This window comes from Artibeus jamaicensis, unplaced genomic scaffold (assembly GCF_021234435.1).
Source record: "Artibeus jamaicensis isolate MK-2021 breed Jamaican fruit bat unplaced genomic scaffold, CSHL_Jam_final contig_69, whole genome shotgun sequence".
Taxonomy (NCBI): Eukaryota; Metazoa; Chordata; class Mammalia; order Chiroptera; family Phyllostomidae; genus Artibeus; species Artibeus jamaicensis.
In genome coordinates, this window is record NW_026521927.1 from 883,486 (window position 1) to 902,881 (window position 19,396).

The 19,396-nt window shown below is 39.0% G+C and overlaps 1 protein-coding gene across 1 annotated transcript; it reads left to right on the forward strand.

Annotated features, from left to right (window-relative positions):
* The first annotated feature begins 11,063 nt into the window (after positions 1–11,063).
* Positions 11,064–12,068, forward strand: LOC119050138 (olfactory receptor 52B6). The gene has a single exon (XM_037146298.2). It carries the CDS (start codon positions 11,088–11,090, stop codon positions 12,066–12,068), a length of 981 nt encoding a protein of 326 aa, XP_037002193.2. The 5' UTR covers positions 11,064–11,087.
* Positions 12,069–19,396: the final 7,328 nt, after the last annotated feature.

Genomic DNA, 19,396 nt, shown 5'->3' on the forward strand with positions numbered 1-19,396 from the left:
AACAAATCCCACACTCACTAAGCAGTCAATACTTATTTCTCCTTCCCCCAATCACCTAGAAAATGCTAATTAACTTTTTGTCACTATGGATTTTCCTATTCTGAACTTTTGACAAAAATGAAATCATACAATAAGTCAGCTTTTTGTGAATGGCTTTTTCACTTAGCACCATGTTTTCAAGGTTCATTCATGCTATATCATGTATCAGAACTTTATTCCTGTTTTAAGGCTGGAAATATATCATTGTTTAGACTTAACGCATTGCTTTGTTCATTCATCAGTTGATACATGTTGACATGTGCTGTTCTCCCCTTTTTGGCTATTATAAATAATGTTACTATAAACATTTCTTTGGATTTGAATACCTGTTTTAAATTCTCTTTTGTGTACACCTAGCAGTAGAATTGATAGGTCATTTCATGAACCTATAATAAACCTCTTAAGGTATCATCAAACTGTTTCCCACAAAGGCTGCACCATTTTACATTCTCACTAGTAACATAGCAAGATCACAATCTGTCCACATCCTCACCAGTAAATGTAATTTTCTTTATTTAAAAGCCAATTATAGCAAGCTCAGTGGGTGTGAAATAGAACAATACAAAGGATTGAAAAAAAATTCTTTACTCTAATTTCTATTCAAGTTCAAGCTAAGTTTCAGATTCCAGAGGGAAAGTAGCTTGTGTGTGGGCTCAGAAGGAAAAGTGAACATAGTTTATCTGAAAAACCAAAAGAAGTACAGAGTGTTTTTTGCATAAACAGCATGCAAAGGAAAGAGCGAGAGGGATGGGGAAAGGAGGGTCAGTGGATACCAAGCAGTAAGTGGTCAGCACCAATCATACCATAAAAGGTTTTGAAGATTTTAGGATATTTGGGTTTTATTCCAAGCAAAATGTAACTGTTCAATGATTTTTAAGTAGAGGATTGACATGATCAAGTTGTAGTTTAACAAGCAAAATGAGTAACTGTTCAATGATTTTTAAGTAGAGGATTGACATGATCAAGTTGTAGTTTAATAATAGCACTCTAGTTTTTGTGTGAAAAAATAGATAGGAAAGAGAAAAATGAAAGTAGAAAATCCCCTCAATAAAACGGGTGAAAAAAAAATCAGGAGAGACCAAAAGTGGTGATCATATTTTAATGTAAAACATGAATAAATTTAAGGATATGCAGAAGACATAATAGATAGTAAATTAAGTTTGAAATAATTATAAACAAATAAATACATAAAGCAAACAGGTTTTGACATGAGAAACTAGTTGACTTTCACACCATTTAGTAAGATAGGGAATTCAAGAGCATGTGTTGATCATAAAGTAAGGAAGAGAAAAAGATCATATTTGTTTTCTTTCATGTTGATTTTGAAGTTTCAGAGGCATAGTCAAGAGAAGTTACCAAATAGAGACTTAACTATGTAGGACAGAAAAAGGATTGGGAGTAGATCTTTATACTTTGGAGTTTTTAGCATACTAATTATTATTGAATTTATGAGCTGACTGTTGCTATACATTTTTAACTTCACACAAGCTTATGAATTGAGTACTAGATTTTTTTTTGTTTGTTCATTTTAAGAGAAAATTGAAACAGGATAAAAGGACCAAAGGAAGAGTAAACATTTTGTGCATTTATGTTTTTGATGGTAGAAAGTGAGGATAATTTCATCTGATGCTTATCATTTTCTTGGAACTTGAAAAATCCTACCTCTTTTCCTCTAATTCCACCACTGATTTTCTCCTACAGAAATGAAGTCTTAAAATATATAGGCATTGGATTTATTATTGAAGGGTTTTCTGCTACTGATTTACATAAATTCTATTGTCGTGGTTTTTTATTTTATTTCTTTTCTTAAATATATTTTATTGATTATGCCATTACAGTTGTCCCATTTCCCCCCCTTCATTCCCCTCCACCCTGCACACCCCTCCCCCACCCCCTTTATTTCATGTCCATGTGTCACAAGTTCTTTAGCTTCTACATTTCCCATACTATTCTTGCCCCTCTCCCTTAATTTTATTTCTCAATTACAGTCAGCATTCAATATTATTTTATTTAAGTCTCAGGTGTACACCCTAGTGATTAGACAATTACATAATTTATAGTGATGCCCCCTACTATTCTAATAATCATGTGACATCATGCATAGTTATTACAACATTACTGACTGTACTCCCTAGGCTTACTTTACATCTGTATGACTATTTCATAACTACCAATTTTTACTTCTTAATCTTTCATTTTTTTAAACCCAGCACTCCAAACCCCCTTCCCATCTGGCAACCATCAATTTATTCTCTGTATCTGAATCTGATCTGTTCTCTTTGTTCATTTATTTGTTCCTTAAATATTCTTTTAAACATTTTCTTTTGTTCTTTAAATTCCACATAAAGTGAAATCATATGGCATTTGTTTTTCTTTAACAAATAAATTATATTAAATCAATATAATTACTTGACTTTCCATAATCTCTTCATGACCTCCTTTTGAGGTCTCAGCATTTCTTTAGGAAAATATTGAAGAATAACTTTGTTGCTGATCTGCTTTGTATTTGAACCATAAATGGTGGGATTGAGTGCAAGAGTGATTGACCCATAGGGGTCAGCAAAGATGATGTGAAAGATGCAAGAGATATTGCGGCCGAAGCAATGAGTAAGAACCAAGAACATGGCTGGTATGTCAAATATGAGAATGACGCTGACATGAAACCCACAGGCACTGAGGCCTTACTGGCTGGCATCTCTGGATGGAAGGTGGAAAACAGCATGAAGAATGAGAGTGTAGGAAATACCAGTAAGGATCAGGTCTGAGACAATAGTCATTACAGGCACAGCAAAGCCATTGCAGATATTGGTGAACATATTAGTACAAGAGAGCTGGGACACACCTATGCACTCACGGTACATGTGAGGGATGATAATTATCCTGCAGAAGGGCAAATGCTTCACCACGAAAACAATAGACAAAATGACACTAAAACTCTATCCAGCAATGCCCATCATGACCTTGACAATTGTTCTAGGTGTCGAACAATCCTGTGTTAATGATTGAGTGTTTATTCCTCTTGAGGAATAAAAACTCTGTCTTCATGTGTTTCTTTCAGAGTGGAAAAAGGCAAGATTTTACATAGTCAACTATTAATACAGTCTCAATAAAAAATTGATATTTCGAGTCTGTCATTATTTACTTTTTTTATAGTTTGCAAATAAACCCTTCTATTGTGTTCCACTTGAATAAAAAAATACCATATTTTTAGGAATATAAGACATATCAGACCATAAGATGTACCTAGGTTTTAGAGGAGGAAAATAAGAAAAAAAATTTTGGAGCAAAAAATGTGGTAAAATATTTAATAACCTGTGACCCTGCTCCACCACTCGTAGCAAGCCAAGTAAGCTACATTCGGACTATAAGATAGATGCACCCCCATTTTCTCCCAAATTGGGGTGGGGGTGCATCTTATATACATATACCATACCAAAAATATGGTATATGTATATTTCCTTGGCTTAGTGACTCTTCCTCCATCTTCAAAGCTAATAACAATAAGCTTAGTCTCCCTCATATCTTGTTCTGACCTCTATATGTTTTAGAAAATGTGACTTCCTATCTCTGACTCTAAACTTTTCTCTCTCCCTCCTCTGCCTTTAAAAATCATTGTGATTAAACTGAAATTCAGTATAATCCCTCTATTTTAAAGTCAGCTGATTATCAAGCATAAATTTTCTTTGACATATAACGACATGCACAGTTTCCAGGGATTAGAGGTTTTACATACCTTTGAGGAGCCATTCGTTATTCTGCCTAGCACAAGGTCTTTTTACACTGCCTGGTCTTTCTCATTCTGCCTCTGCAACACCCTTCCACCCTTACCTTACTAGATAATACTCACCGGCAACTAATTCTGAGGTTGGCGATTGGTTAGAAAGCCAGTAAGGGGCTTGAAGAGGATGGCTGCAGGATGAGAACAGAGGCATAGGAGGGAATACAGCACAGTTGGGGAGAACATATGAAAAGAAAGAAGGGAAGGGTACCCAGATAAGAAAGTGAGGAATGGGGAGACACAAATTTAATTTCAGCCAGAAAAGATAGACACACCTAAATAACATAACCTTTTTATCTCTTGGTTTTCTCAGGGGAGGGGGAGATTGAAAAGTGAGGGACCTAAAACCTAGTAGAACTCCAGTACTCCAGGCTCCAGTCAATAATGTTACTATTTTAATAAATGATTACATTAACATTTCCTTGATCTAGAAATGGAATCACATATTCATGGGACACAATTCAGGGTTTTAGACAGAGGAGAGAACCAGGATGTGCTGGGATTCTCAGAGCATGGATTGTGTAAACAATTTATAGAAACTCAAAATATAACTTTTAAAAGAATAAATGAATTAAGTAGGTAGTCTCCAGGTTCTGACTTGGAAGAATAGTGTGATCATGGTCCTTTAAATTTTGGGTCCCAGGAGACGTTTATGTGACTATTTGGAGAAAAGACAGTTGATTGGTTAGAGACACTGGCGAGTTCCATGTGATATGGCTGTTGGAGCGACGTGAGTATCAGGCCTTCAATGCCCTCCAATTGTGATGCATTCAGTTCCCCAGCCCCAGCTCCTCCATCAAGTGAGGTTTTTGTCTGGATTATTCTATTCTATTTCACTGAATGGGACTTTCTAGTCTTTTCTTGTAATGTATTGAGATACTTCTTGAACAGAAGAAACTCAGTGACTTCTGAAAAAGATGAGTTAAATTAAACCTTTACATAAGCCACTCCCCTTTGGTCGTATCGTGCTTAGCATATGATTGGAAATGTATCATTAATATCCAGCTGCTTATGGCAGAAACCTAAATTATTCTTGATACCACTTTTTCCTCACTTCCCATATTCTCTTTTCATTTTATTGATTCTGTTTATGTATTCCCCCCACAAAAAGTACCATAAACCTTAGTGTTTTACATCAGCCTTTCATTTGTGAATTGTCTTTCTAACCATGTAACAAATACATGGTGCAAAACAAGCTTTATATCTGCAGAAAGAGCTGAACGTACATTGTAATTTTGTGGTGTTAACTACTCTTTCCATTTTATTGAATCAGATATAAATATCAAGTCCAGAATACCTCAAAAAATAGACAAGGGCCCTGACTCCTGCCTGGACAGGCTTTTACTGCCTTTTTGGGAACAGTACATCGAGGATGGTCCTCATTTACTAAGCACAGGTTCACTATAGGTGATTACTTTTTACAGATAACAAAGGAGAGGAAGTTGGTAATTACTACAAAGAAAAAATACATTTGCAAATGCAAAGGAAAAAGTGGTTGAACTGGTTACACTCGTCCTTGGGAGGTTTAGCATAGATTTTAGGAAGTTACTTTAAAGATATGCAGTAAACATTTTCTGCCTCAATTCAGGGTGAGGGATTTCTAGCAAAAGCAAGCCTCATAGCAGCTTAGGTACAATGCAGGCCTGATTCCCCATGGGAGAGTCTATTTGTGGGCTTGGGTCCTATGTGCTGACTGGCTCCCCACTGGATTTTCCGAGTCAGGAGCTGGGCTACATTCCCCATACCACATGGAATGGTTCCCTATAGAATGACATACAAATATAATAGATTTTAGGGGCAGTGAAAGGGTGAAGAGAAAGCACTGAGGTAAAAAGGAAATAGGGGTTTGAAAACAGATACTAGATTGGTAATGAATGAAAAAAGCCTGAAGAGAAAATGCTGTAGGAAGGAAAATGGGAAATAAGAAGAAAGAGTAGGATTGAATGTGTGGAGGAGAGCTACTCTTGGAATAGAAAATGCAAAAGAAAATTTAAAGAAAACTTTCAGGCTAAGAGCCTCTGAGTTGGTGCTGACCACCTCCCTTAGAAGCTTGGAATATCAAACAGTAGATCTCTTCTATCTGGCTCCATGCCAAAGCATATCCCTAAGTGCCTTGCGGTCTCAGGTTGAACAGAGGCATATTGGCCCAAGTGGTGGAGGGGGAATTTGCAGCTGAGGACAGTAAAAAAAAAGAGGGAGGGAAATCTCTGCTCCCAAAGGAGAGGAGGGAATAAACACTATATAAAGTAAGACCTGAGATTCAATTTTATATATTAAGGAAGTTACACCGTGTATGAAATACTTAACAGAAACTGTGAGCCTGAGAAGGTGGCATGGATGAGGTAAGTCTGGGTCAGATATTTTCAGGATGGAGCAGAGGTTATAAATTTGGAGGAATACGTGGGAAATGAGCAAGAGATAAATAGACAGCTCTACAGCAGTCTTCGAAGAGGGGTGGAATGCCAAAGAGTAAAAATTATGTGGAGTGGCTGGTGTGAACTGTTTTCCTGGCAAGTAGGATGAGAGAAGGGCAGTTTGGAGGGTCACTTCCCAGAGGAGGAGGAAGAGATCGGTAAGTAGGGGTCCATGGCCCCTAAGGAGGATACAAAAATTATAAATGACACAAAGCTTCTATCCTCATACCCTGAGTAACAATAGAAAAAAAGTTATTCTACTGTATCTGGGGGACAGCCTAGGAAGGACAAAGTTTCTGGATGGTGCATCAGGTGAAGGATTCAAAAACAGGTAGGAAAATTAGTTCACTGGAATAGAAGAAATAGTTTTTTTTCTAGTAATTTTTCTAAAGACGACAGAAGCATGAACCAGTGGGCAAGGAAACTGGGCATATAAGGAGTGGAAGATCTGAACATGGGGGCTGCCAGAGAGACAAAGAGCTCTTGGGGGTGTTCACTAGTTTGGAAATACAGCAACATCAATGGGTGCCTGACTGGAGTAAAAACAGAAGTCCCATGTGGTAAATGATAGGGAGAAACTGTAGTCAAAGACTGCCTGGGAGGGTGATTACTTCGGAGACGGAAATTGGAGATGATAGGTGTATGCAGGCACTGGAGTGACTGACAAAGGTGGGAAGGTGCAGTGGAGGGTGAGCATGATGAGCGATGTTGTGGGAAGAGTGAGCTCAAGTGGCACAGGTGAGAGGACAATGCGGGGACAGATGATCTATGATTATAAACCTGTAATTTTCACCATATGAGTGTGAGTCCTTGACCGTGCTAACTTACATGGCTGTGTGGCTGAGAACTTAATCTGTCATTTTTAAAAAACATTCACTACAGGTCAGCTCTATCCCAGACAACAAGTGCTGACCCTTAGGGAGCTCATAATATATTGGGGCTGAAAATATTTCAGTGTGATAAATCCTACAGAAAGAAATAAATAACTGTAGAGGAATACAGGCATAACCCAGCTTTGGGAACTGAGGAAAGCCTTTCTGAGTGAGAAATATAAACTGGCTAGGTTAAAGGGAAGGACGGAGATAAAGGAAGTGGACTGTATACAAGACCACAGAGGAAGAAGAGCAAATTTAGAGACACAGTTTGTCCAGTATTGGTAGAGCAAGCAGATAACATGTGTATGTGAATCTACTAGGCAATGGGAAATTATTCTGTATTGTCTAGTAAGTAGCATCCTCAAAAATTAGCTCTTGAAAATATAATTTATATGGGGAAGGGCAAAAGTAGGTTTACAATTGTGAGTAGGTTAAACACAGTTTATTATTGTATTATTATTTACTGATTATTATAACCCTATTTTCTACCCACCCCATATATGGAGACGGGTTTAGAGATTAGGACTGCAGATCAGGAAATCAGTTGGGAGGTCTTTGGATCAGTGAATCTGAAGCTTGAAAAGCAATTTACTGTAGATGGCAAATAAAGATTTGGGAGGCATTAGTACAGGTGGGCTAAATGAAGCCAAGGCAGGTTACCAGATTGGCCAGGCAGAGTGAAGAGTAGGGAGAGCCTGGAGACAGACCAATGGGAAGCACCACAGGAAGCCATTCAGCAGGGACAGAGGAGTCCTTGATGCAGGGACGAGGCCTGGAAAGGAAGGTCGGAGACAAGGGAAGATTTAGAGCGGAGTAGAAAATCAAAGCCAAAACAAAAGTTTCACGAGAGGTGTGATTCTGAGGGAAGGAAGAGAGTCCGGAAGTAGTAACACAGGCTAACAGAATAGAATATTTTTTATTATAGCTGTTAATTTTGTGTTTGTTTTCAAGGTTAAAAATATTTGAATGTTCATAAATAATAAAGATAAAGATTCAGGAAATTAGAAAACATTGAAGATAAAGAAGAGGGGGATAATTGATGGGACAGAGTCCCTGAGGAGGTAGAAAAGAAAAAGGACTCAGAGAATAGGTGGGGAAATTATTTTTGAAGATATAGGCACATACAAATGCATATGCATGTGTACATGTGCATGTGTTTATGTGTGTATTGCATTTGCATGTGTGTGTGCCCAGCTTGTTTTAAAAATAATTTAAAGAAGGAAATCTTACGTTTTGTGACAGTGTGGATGGACCTGGAGAACATTTTGCTAAGTAAAAAAAGCCTGTCAGAGAAAGACAAATACCATATAATTTCACTCATGTGGAATCCAATGAATAAAATGAAAACAAGCAAAATAGAGACAGGTTCATAGATAGAGAACAGGCTGGCAACTGGGGGGATGTGGGGGAGGCTGGGCCATTAGAGGAATTGAGCAAAAAAAGAAAAAGCAAGAGAAAAGTCATGAACATGGATAACAGTGTAGCAATTGCTGGGAGAGAGTGGGTGGCGGGAGGTGAAGGAGGGTATAAAGGTGTTGGAAGGAGGCTTGAGTTGGGGTGGTAAACACACAATACAGTGTACGGATGATGTATCTTACGATGGTGCACCTGAAAACTCTGTCATTTTGTTAACCAGTTTAAATTTTGGGCAATTGTTAAAAGTAGAATAAATAAGTGAAATAATTTAAGGCCACAAAAATGGTAACTATGTGACATGATGGATGTGTTAATTAACTTGAGTGTGGTCATCATTCTGCAAGGTACTCATATATTAAATTATCATATTATACACCTTGTAGAGACACAATTTTTATATATCAATTTTGCCTCAATAAGGCCAGATATTTTTAATTAAATTTAAAAACTAACTACAAAGCTATTCTGAGAAAGTTGATGTGTTAACAATCAATGGGTCTTCCACTTTGTGTGCATGGTATATGTCTCCATTTATTCACACTTAAAAAAAAATCTCCTAGCAATATTTATAATTCTCAGTGTAGAGGCTTGGCAAATTTGAGTTTAATTTATTTTTAAGTATGTTATGTTTTTAACATACATCTTATGTGCTTGTACCTTTGTATTACAATTGGAACTTTTAAACTGACTGTGTAGCTGTTTGCTGCTAGGAAAGAAAAATACAATTGATTCATATTGTCTTTGTACTATCTAAATAAACAACGACATAAATAACTTCAGGGAGCTTCCTTGTTTCCAGGTAAAGTAAAATGTAGCTATAACAAAGAAAACACTGAAAGGCATAATGACATTAGTAGTAATAACACTACTTTTTCTGAGAGTGGAGGCAATGAGGGAAAGATGGGTTCAGAGATAAGATAAATCTACAAGAGTGGAATAATAATACTTGCAGTTGTCTCCTGATAGTCTATTCTTGCTCCTCCCTTTCAACAGAATTTTTCTTCTACATAACTGAGACTTCTAGACTATCAGGAGACAACTCAGTTATGTAGAAGAAAAATTCTGTTGAAAGGGAAGAGCAAGAATTTGGTCAGTGATAAAGCTGTATACTTATTTTGAGAATAATTTAATAGGACTGAGGAAGAGTCGACAGGCCTAAAGGGTAGTCAAGGCTGTATGGCTGCATCACCACCTTCGCGTCCTAAGAGGGCTGAGGAAAACACTGGCTAGATTTAGTTGAAGCTTGAATGTTTTCAAGGAGAATGATGCAGAAACCAACTGGGGCTGAGGCATTATTGGTCATGGCAGAAGAGATGGATGTGTAGATCAGAATGGGGAAAAAAGAAAAAGACTTCTCACACCATCAGCTCACAAACCTTAGCATGAATCAGAACCACCTCATGGCCTTGCTAAAACAGATTGTTGCCTCCAGCCCCATAGCTCCTGATTCATTAGGAGAGTGGTAGGGTCCAAGAAATTTGTAAGTTCCCCGATGATGCTGGTCTGGGCTCCACACCTTCCTTCTGGGTGGTAGCCCACACTTCAGGATCACAGAGGTGACTCCGTTTAATTAATAAGGTTTCCACAGACAAAATTAAATTTGACACACTAAGACCACCACTATGCTCACTTCAAAGACCAGAAAATTATTACTCAGAAGACAGTGACTTGTCCAAAATCACACAATCTGACAGCAGATCTCTGACCTGGGGTTTTTCACACTTTGTGCAGTGTTATTTCTAAATGATGCAGCTGCCTTCGCTGCCTCTGTGCTTGTCAGAACGTCTGTGACGGGGGGAAAGATACGCAGGGTCTGCATTGCCCACTGGCCCCAATCCTCCTCTTCCACAGCCTGCTAATCAGAGGAGATTGTTTTTGGATTCGGACAGCAGCCCTTCTGTGCACAGACTGGGGCTTTTGCAGTTTATTACAATGTACATACCTATAGAGATTATAATTTTATTTATATGTATTTTTAAACTTTATTTACTTGTCTTTAGAAAGGAAGGGAAGGAGAGAGGGAGAGAAATATCAATGTATGGTTGCTTCTCATGTGTCCCCTGCTGGGAACTGGCCCCTGCTGGGAACTGGCCTGCAACCCAGGCATGTGCCCTGACTGGGAATCAAACCGCAGTCTTTTGGTTTTGCAGACCCGTGCTCAATCCACTAAGCTACACCAGCCAGGGCCATACCTATAGAGATTATACAGACTGTTTTTTATTTTCTAGCTATTCCTGCTCTTCTCAGAACCTGTGACACTGAGTCTGGCAATGTTTCTGAGCCTTGTGCTGCCAGGAAGTCTTCTAGCTGTATGGAGACCCTCCAAATAAGGACACAGAGCCTGTCTGCGGTAGGGCCTGTAACTGTGCACTTTATGCAGAGCTTGTGTGACTGTCTATAGGGAAGATGCCTGTGTGCAGAGTCCATAATAGTTGGAGAATCTGTGTGTGTGTGCGCGTGCAGACCTTGGAGTTGTTTGCAAGCTTTCATATTCACTCTCCTAATGTTTACTAAGTCTGAAGCTATTTCTCTCCTGTGTCACAGGAGAGGATCCTGCAGAAAATCATGACTCCCTTACCTGCCAGCAGCTCTGCTGTCATGAACAGCTCTGACACTCGCATGGAAGGCTGCCTCCTCACTGGCATCCCTGGGCTGCAGCACCTACACATCTGGCTCTCCATCCCCTTCTGCACCATGTATGTAGCTGCTCTGGCAGGCAATGGCATTTTAATTTGTGTCATTCTTTCCCAGCCAAGCCTGCATGAGCCCATGTACATATTCCTGTCCATGTTGGCCAATACTGATGTCTTGCTCTCCACTGCCACAATGCCCAAAACACTAGCCAACTTCTGGCTAGGTTCTAGACACATTTCCTTTGATGGCTGCCTCACCCAGATGTTCTTTATCCACTACCTCTTTGTGGCTGACTCCGCAGTCCTACTGGCCATGGCCTTTGACCGCTATGTGGCCATCTGCTATCCTCTGCAATATGCCACCATCCTCACAAGCACAGTCATCAGGAAGATTGCTGCTGCCATCGTGACCCGCAGCTTCATCATCATATTTCCATGCATCTTTCTCCTCAAGCGCCTGCACTATTGCCGGCTCAACGTCATTGGGCACACATTTTGTGAGCACATAGGCATCGCTCGTCTGTCCTGCTCTGATATCTCCATCAATATCTGGTATGGGTTGGCAGTTGCTCTACTCTCCATTGGCCTGGACATCATCCTTATCACTGTTTCCTACACTCACATACTCCAAGCTGTCTTCCACCTCTCTTCTCGAGATGCCAGGTTCAAAGCCCTGAGCACTTGTGGCTCTCACATCTCTGTTATCCTACTCTTCTATATTCCTGCCCTTTTTTCTGCCTTTGCCTATAGGTTTGGCGGGAGACACATACCACGCTATGTCCACATCATTATGGCTAATCTCTATGTGGTCATCCCACCGATGCTCAATCCCATTATTTATGGAGTGAGGACCAAACCAATTTTGGAAGGGGCTAAACAGATGTTTTCAAACCTTGTCAAGGAATCTAACTAGAGGCTTTCAACTTGAGCTCAATGTAATCCCTTTTTATAGCTATTCATTGTTCTATATTCTCCCAATTGTCTCTATATCTTCCAGTTATCTTGTGTCACTCCCACCCATGTCCTAACTTATTTAAATAAATGTTATACTCAAATTGGTGCTCATTGGATTGCAGAGGGGTTAGGAGAGGATGGGTGAAAAAGGTGAAAGAGATTAAGGAGTACAAATTTCCAGTTATTAAAATCATCACAAGAATGCAAAGTACAGCATAAGGAATACAGTCAATAACATAATAATTCTGTGTGGTGTCAGATGGGTACTAGATTTATTGGGGGATCACTTGTAAGGTACATAAATGTCTAATCACTATGTTGTACATGTGATACTAATATAATATGTCCACTCTAACTGAAAAATAAATTAAAAATCAACCCATCATGGAGTGATTTAGCTCAGGCAGTGTCACTGAGACTAGACAGCTCCCTACGACTACACTGGAGGGAGGCATTTTAAATCTCCTAGTGCCGACTGTAATTGGCTGTTTTCATCTTCATGATTATTTACTGAAATAAAATAATGTCCACTTCTATATAGCTCTTACCAACTCACAATATAGATTAGTGGACATTTTTTATACTCTTTGTTCACTAACAGTAATGTAATAATAGTCTAAAAAATCTACAATCAACAAAGATTACAATCTTTGTAATCTCACTCTAGAGGTGGTTTCTCATATATATTACATTCTTACAATAAAAATACGTCTGTAGTATCATGTGGAATTTAGCAATATGCATCAAATGCCTCAACAATGTTCACTCCCTTTGACCTACTAATTTCTTTTCCTGGAATATGGCTCTAGAAAATAGTCAGAAATGAGCACAAAGATTTATGCAAAAGTCATTAACACCAGAATTATTTACAATAGCAAAAAACAAAAAGGGAAATAGGTTTAATAACCTGCATGAATAATAATAATTAAATAAATAATGCTATATAATATATACTTACTATCAAACATTGGTCAGTCATTAGAAGTAATGTTTATAAACAGTTTTTATTGATTTTCAGAAAAGTCTCTGGTAGAATATAGAATATAAAGGAGTGAATACAAATAAAATAAAATAAATGTTCTATTAAAATCCACATTTGACTTACTTTTTTAAATCTGTAGAATACCCGCCTCACTTTTTTCACCTATTATTCAAATGCTTTCTTTTTTTTTTTTTAAGATTTTATTTATTTATCTTTAGAGGGGAAGGGAAGGAGAGAGGGAGAGAAACATCAATGTATGGTTGCCTTTCATGCCTCCCCTACTGGGAAATGGCCTGCAGGGAACCAGCCTGCAACCCCGTATGTGCCCTGATTGGGAATCGAACTGCGATTGTCTGGTTTGCAGGCCCGCGCTCAGTCCACTGAGCTACACCAGGAAGGGCCCTCAAATGCCTTCTGACCCCTCATCATTTCAAGAAAAACTAACTCACGAAATGTGATAACTTCCCTGGTATCTGCCATCCAGATAAGACTTTTCTCAGTATTCACTTGCATTTTCTCCTTAATGAGTTACCTAATTCCTTACATATAATTTTGACATTTAAATTTGCCAGTTGAACATCACTATGTGTACCCCAAAGAACTCTCATGTCTAAAAATTCATAATCTCATAAAATGATACTTATTTTTATTACTAGCTACACATGTCCATAGTCACATGTGTGTATACACCCAAGTTCAGAGATGCTAACACACAGCAACATATGTCACTGGGCACATCAGTTTATTAAAATGTAAATAATTGTATAGGGATAGAGAACTCTCTTCCATCTAATTATGCTTTGTATATAAAAATTATATTCTTCATTAAAATGAGAAGTCAAAATACCTACTTATATCTAACAGATGTTGATTTGTGTATTCTTTAATGATTTTAAAAGAAATATAAACTTCTCTACGTAATTTGGTAGCTTGTTCACTAATTAATTATTCACACCAGAGATTATGTTAGCCTAATGTACTCTGTGATTGAGAAGAGCTACTCAGCTGGAAGTTTAGTCCAAAATCAACTCATCCTTGAGAACCTAGTTCACATCTCAACTCTGTCCACTGCCATACCCTGCCTGCAATGAAAGATCCATTGTGTTGGGTACTGAGCATACCGGCTCTTGTTTTATCAGAGATCTTTTTATGTTTATTCCTTTAAGCCTTGTCTAGACAGCATTCCTTAAATGAAGGGGTAATTTTCAAACACTTATTCTCTCTATTGTCCCAAAGCATAAGAACCTGCTCACAGCAGATATGCATATCCAATATTTTCAAACGATGTTACAAGTCACTAATTTTTCCCACTATAAAAGGGGTCTTAAAATGCTAGAAAAGATAATCACAACTTTGATGAAAAAGAAGACAGGCATAATTAGAGTATGCTTAATTATTAACAAGAGAAATACAATTAAGACTACACTAATATAAAAATTCTCACCTGCCTAACTAGCAAACATTAGAAGGATTAACATTGTGTTGGCAGTGTTGTGAGAAAACAGACTCTTTCACAGACTGCTCATGAATATGCAATATAATTTGTGAGATTTATCATTTAATTTAGTGTTGTGGACCACTCTGCCTGGTTCTAGGAATTGTAACTCTCTACCCTCTGTGGCTAAGGATGAGTGAGCGACAACCCCTGGAATGTGAGCACAGGAGACAAGGCTTGTCCCTGGTAGCAAATGCTGTCTCAGTTTCTTCCCTGCCCCCAAAGCATGGTCGATGTCCATGGCCGGTACAACCCCTCAGAGGAGAGGCAACCTAGGCCAGACGTGATCATGTGGGAGGACATCATGGAAGGACTTGGGGGGGGCTGCAACAAAGAGAAATGGACTCTTGCTCCGCGGCTTTGAGATAGCCTGAGTCCCCAGGTCTTCGAGAAGAAGCACTTCCTGGCTCTTAAGAATCCCCTTAAGCCTGAATACCTGATGGGGAGGGGTGCAGCTCCTTGCCTTGCTAGAGCTTGTCCTGGGGGAAAATCTGGCATCACAAAGACTTCCTGATAAACCTGTGAAATCTGCTCTGCTAAGAGTGCTTTCATTCATATGATAAGGGTTTGAGCAGGAAACCCTAAAACTCTGTTCCTGACAGACTCTGACTCAGACTGAACCCTTGGCTTTCTTTGAAATGTTATCTACTGTTTGATCCTTGCTGCCCTGTATTCCTGTGTATTACAACCCAATAAAATCTCTTGGAGGAAGGGGCTCAATGCCTTTTTCCCCTGAGAAACTGGCCACTGCTCAAGGCCTTTTTCCTCTAGGAAAGTGGCCACCTCTCCTCCCCAAGCAGATCATGTCTCAGTCATGTTTGCTCTCATCTGTGGCACATGGGGGACTTGCAAGGAAAGTCGCCCCCACAATCTAAAAATCACATTTTAGGAAATTACCTTTCAAATATATTGTCACAGTACAAAACAACATCTACGTAGGACTAGTCATTATGGCAAAATTTTTGTAACTAAAATGTTTAAACTTCGTTTAATCCACACCCTTATGCTTTACCAGGAGTGCAACTGTTCCCAAGTTACCCAAAGGCTTTAGAGTCAAATTCCCTTGCGTGGAAGTTGCAGTCACCATATTCAGTGCATACTAGTTATTTGTGGGGGAGCTGTACTTAACCTCTTAAAGCTTAATTTCCTTCTCTGTAAAACAAAAGGCAGTAACACCTATTTTACTGTTGTTTTAATTGTTATTAGCTAAATATAACAAACAATAAATGGTATATTAATGAACATTTCATTGCTTTCATTTTTTTTACTATTACAAAATAGCTGAAATATACTTACTGTGGGGTATATTTGTGTACACCTCTAGGAGAACTGTATTTTATAGGTTAAATGCCTAAAAGTGAAACATTTAGATCATAGATTATGCATATTAACTTTTGCTAATTTATTAGTTTGTTTTTTATTTCAAGATAAAACTTTTCCTCTATATCTTATTATATTTTTAATTATGTAATTAACACATCCTATTAGTAAATAATTTAAGAGAATGGACAGCAAGTTTTCTCTGATGTTATTTCTACAAATATTAACATGTTCTTGTCCAGAATTTAAGGGAGCATCTGCCCCATTTTCTTGTGTGTGTAATAAAAACCACCTCCATGAGGAAACAATGCAAAAAAGACTTGCCTTGTAGATCGAGGACTGAGAATCCGAGAGGGAGACTGAATAAGGAAGGTGTGATCAGGAAGGTGTAACGCAGTTTACACAGGGGTTTGAGAATTTCTTCCCACTGAGTCACTACTGCTCTCCTAGGTCTCCATCCAAGCCCATCCCTAATATTATCTATGTTCTTATCCACCCACTCTCGTTACCCTGAGACTGCCCAAACGAACCACGGCTTTAGCATTTCAATTTGACAAATTTTAAAGGAATTGAAATAGAAAAAACAGTGACAAAAAGAAAAGCTCAGTCTCTTCCCCACCCAGCTTGCATTTTTTCAAGCCTCACAGCCCTCAGTTTCCTTATTGTTTTAACCTTTAACCCTAGAACAAACATGCAAAGACCTCAGCTGAAAATTTTTTATGAGCTTCCAGGTGTCACTGCCTATTGATGATTTATTTATTTATTTATTTACTCTCTTTCTTTCTGCTAGTCATATTGAGAATTTTTTTAAAAACTCCTTTTTTGGCTTATGATCATATGAACTACTACATGGTATGTAGGTACATACAGGGACTCCGTAAAAATATGGGACCCCAGAACAGATTGGGCACTTAAGGTTTGAGCCAAGAAGAGGTAGGGGGAGGTTGTGGTTTGGCACTTGAAAGGAGAGGAAGGCAGTTCACACGAATAGAAGCTGGAAAAGCACATGTTTACTAAATCAACGTTTCTGAGCATCTTTAACAATGAGAGGACTTTGATGAAAGGAGCCTTCCTGGGCTCCTCTCTGTCTATCGCACCTAGTTCACATTAAGCTGCAGTGATCTATATGATAGCTTCCTTCCTGCAGCAGGTCCCCTATCACTCTTTTAGGCAGTTAGCGGGGAGGTCAAAGGTTTTTCCTGAGTCTTTTGTGTTTTAAAAATAACCAGTTTAAAATAATCCATAACCCACAGAGGCATATTTTAGTGGGGCAAACTTCTTCCCCTCACTCCCTTAAAAATCACACACATTTCTCTTCTCTCATTCTTCATCTCTTAATTCACATACCTATTCTTCTTAATGTCTTTCATTAAGATGTGAAAGTAAAAAACCTGGAGGCACACCTAGACCCGCTTATTCCTAATTCCCACATATGCATTGTTCCCAAAATGCAGGGAGAAAAAACCTTTTTTTTTAAAACAAATTTCCTTCCCTTTTATCTATACTTAATAGCATCTAGTTAAGCACCTTTTCCTCCACACTAAAGCAATAGCTAGACATTTACTCTCCCTGAATTTGGGCATTTTTGTTGCCTGCAGTCTTTTTGACCCTGCTCACTGCTGCTGGTGATTTTTTCTTACATAATTTAGTCATTCAGAACATGTCATCCCCCACCTGCCCCTACTGTCACAGGTGGGCACAGGTAACCAGGTTCTTGGTGATCAGGACATAGATTTGAACTGAACACCCAGAGTTTATAGCAGAGAACATGGACGCAGGCCAACTCCAGGAAGCAGGAACTGCTGAGGAAGCAGACCTCATGGGCTGGAGGGACTCTATTCTTAGGGTGGATCCTTCCTGGCTAGTTTTGGCAGGCTTTTACTATGACAGGTAGTTGTAAAGCTACTGCACATGTGGTCTCCCATGGTTTTCCCAGATTGGCCGCCAGGGAAGGGGGTCCCACAACGTTACCTAGTTGACCCCCCTTCTCCTGGGTTCCCCCTATACTAGGTTCACCTTTCCCTTCACCAGAGAATTATAGCTCTCCATGTTAGAGATTGGTGAAAAGGAAAGGAATTATTTATTCCAGTTATACAGGCTTAAGAGTAATGACTTAATGTCTTCATCAAAATCCCAAAGTCCCTTAAAACACCCACAAACACACACAGTCCTTCTTCCCCCCTTTTGCCTAGCCCAAGAGAAGAAATCTCAGGAAAAGAAATGGAAAGCCGCATGATGATTCTTCTCTTGGCTGGGGTGAGGGGTCCCCCACCCTGGCCAAAGCCACGTGGTTCTCTCTGCTAAAGCTACATGGTGATTCTCTCTCACATGGCTGCGAGAGTCCCCATTCTGGCCAGAAGCGCATGGTTCTCTCCCCAATGGCTGCCACGTCTGTGTTTAAATCCCGAGCCAATCTTCCTCTGCAGTCCCATTTCTGACCCCTCCCACAATCAGCTACACCGGCCAGGACTCCCATATCCTCCCAGCTTTATTGGGCTGCCATAGTGAGTCTGGGCAGGTGTGGCCCCATGGCTTAGAGCCAATTGTCTCCAAGGTCTCACACAGGCGCTGTAAGGAGGGCTGGGGAGTTGCCTCCCATTACATCTTGAGTGGAAGTCACTTTCTTCTCCCTGGCTCAAAGTATGGCCACAGCTATTTAACATATCTATGAAACTAGTTAAAGGGTGTAGACATGTTAAATGACCATTCTAGAGGTTATCTGTGAAACTGTTGTCATGCAAAACAACTCAGTGGCCCTGCTCCATGTATCCCACCTTCCCAGCTCAGACTTGTGGGGGTGAGGACATCCCATATTTTTAAAAATATTTCCTGGACACCCTGAGTTCTGGACACCATTGCAAGTTCTCCTTTTGGGCCCCCCCTGGCTGCACCCTCCTACACTACCATCACTCACACAGATGCACACACCAATTAAACTCTTTAGTGGCTTGCCACCAACGTCAAGACAATTAAATGGGAAAAGAAAATGGTCCTGAGACAATAGGACGGCTACATGCAGAAGAATAAAATTGGACCTCTATCTCGTGCAATAAAAATTAACACAAAATAGATCATAGACTTAAGTATAAGAGCTAAATTATAAAACTTATAGAAAAAAATATAGGAGCAAGTCTTCATGACCTTGATTAGGCAAAAAACATTCATACATATAACACCAAAAGTACAAGTAACCAAAAAAATTGAATATCATCAAAACTAAAAACTTGTTCTTCTAGGAATGCATTCAAGAAAATGAAAAGATAACTCCTAGAAGGGAAGAAGATATTTACAAACCATATAACTGATAAGGAACTTGTGCCTAGAATATAAAAAGAACTTTCAGTAACAAAAACACAAATAATCCAATTAAAAATTGGCAAAGGAGCTGATCAGTCTTTTCTCCAAAGATATGCAAATATTAGTAAAGCTTATTAAAAAAATGCTCACACCTTTAGTTGTTAGGAAAATGCTAAGATGTCAATGAGATACC

Coding starts and splice junctions, on each gene's coding strand:
- LOC119050138 (XM_037146298.2), top strand. CDS start 11,088: ATGACTCCCTTACCTGCCAGCAGCTCTGCTGTCATGAACAGCTCTGAC.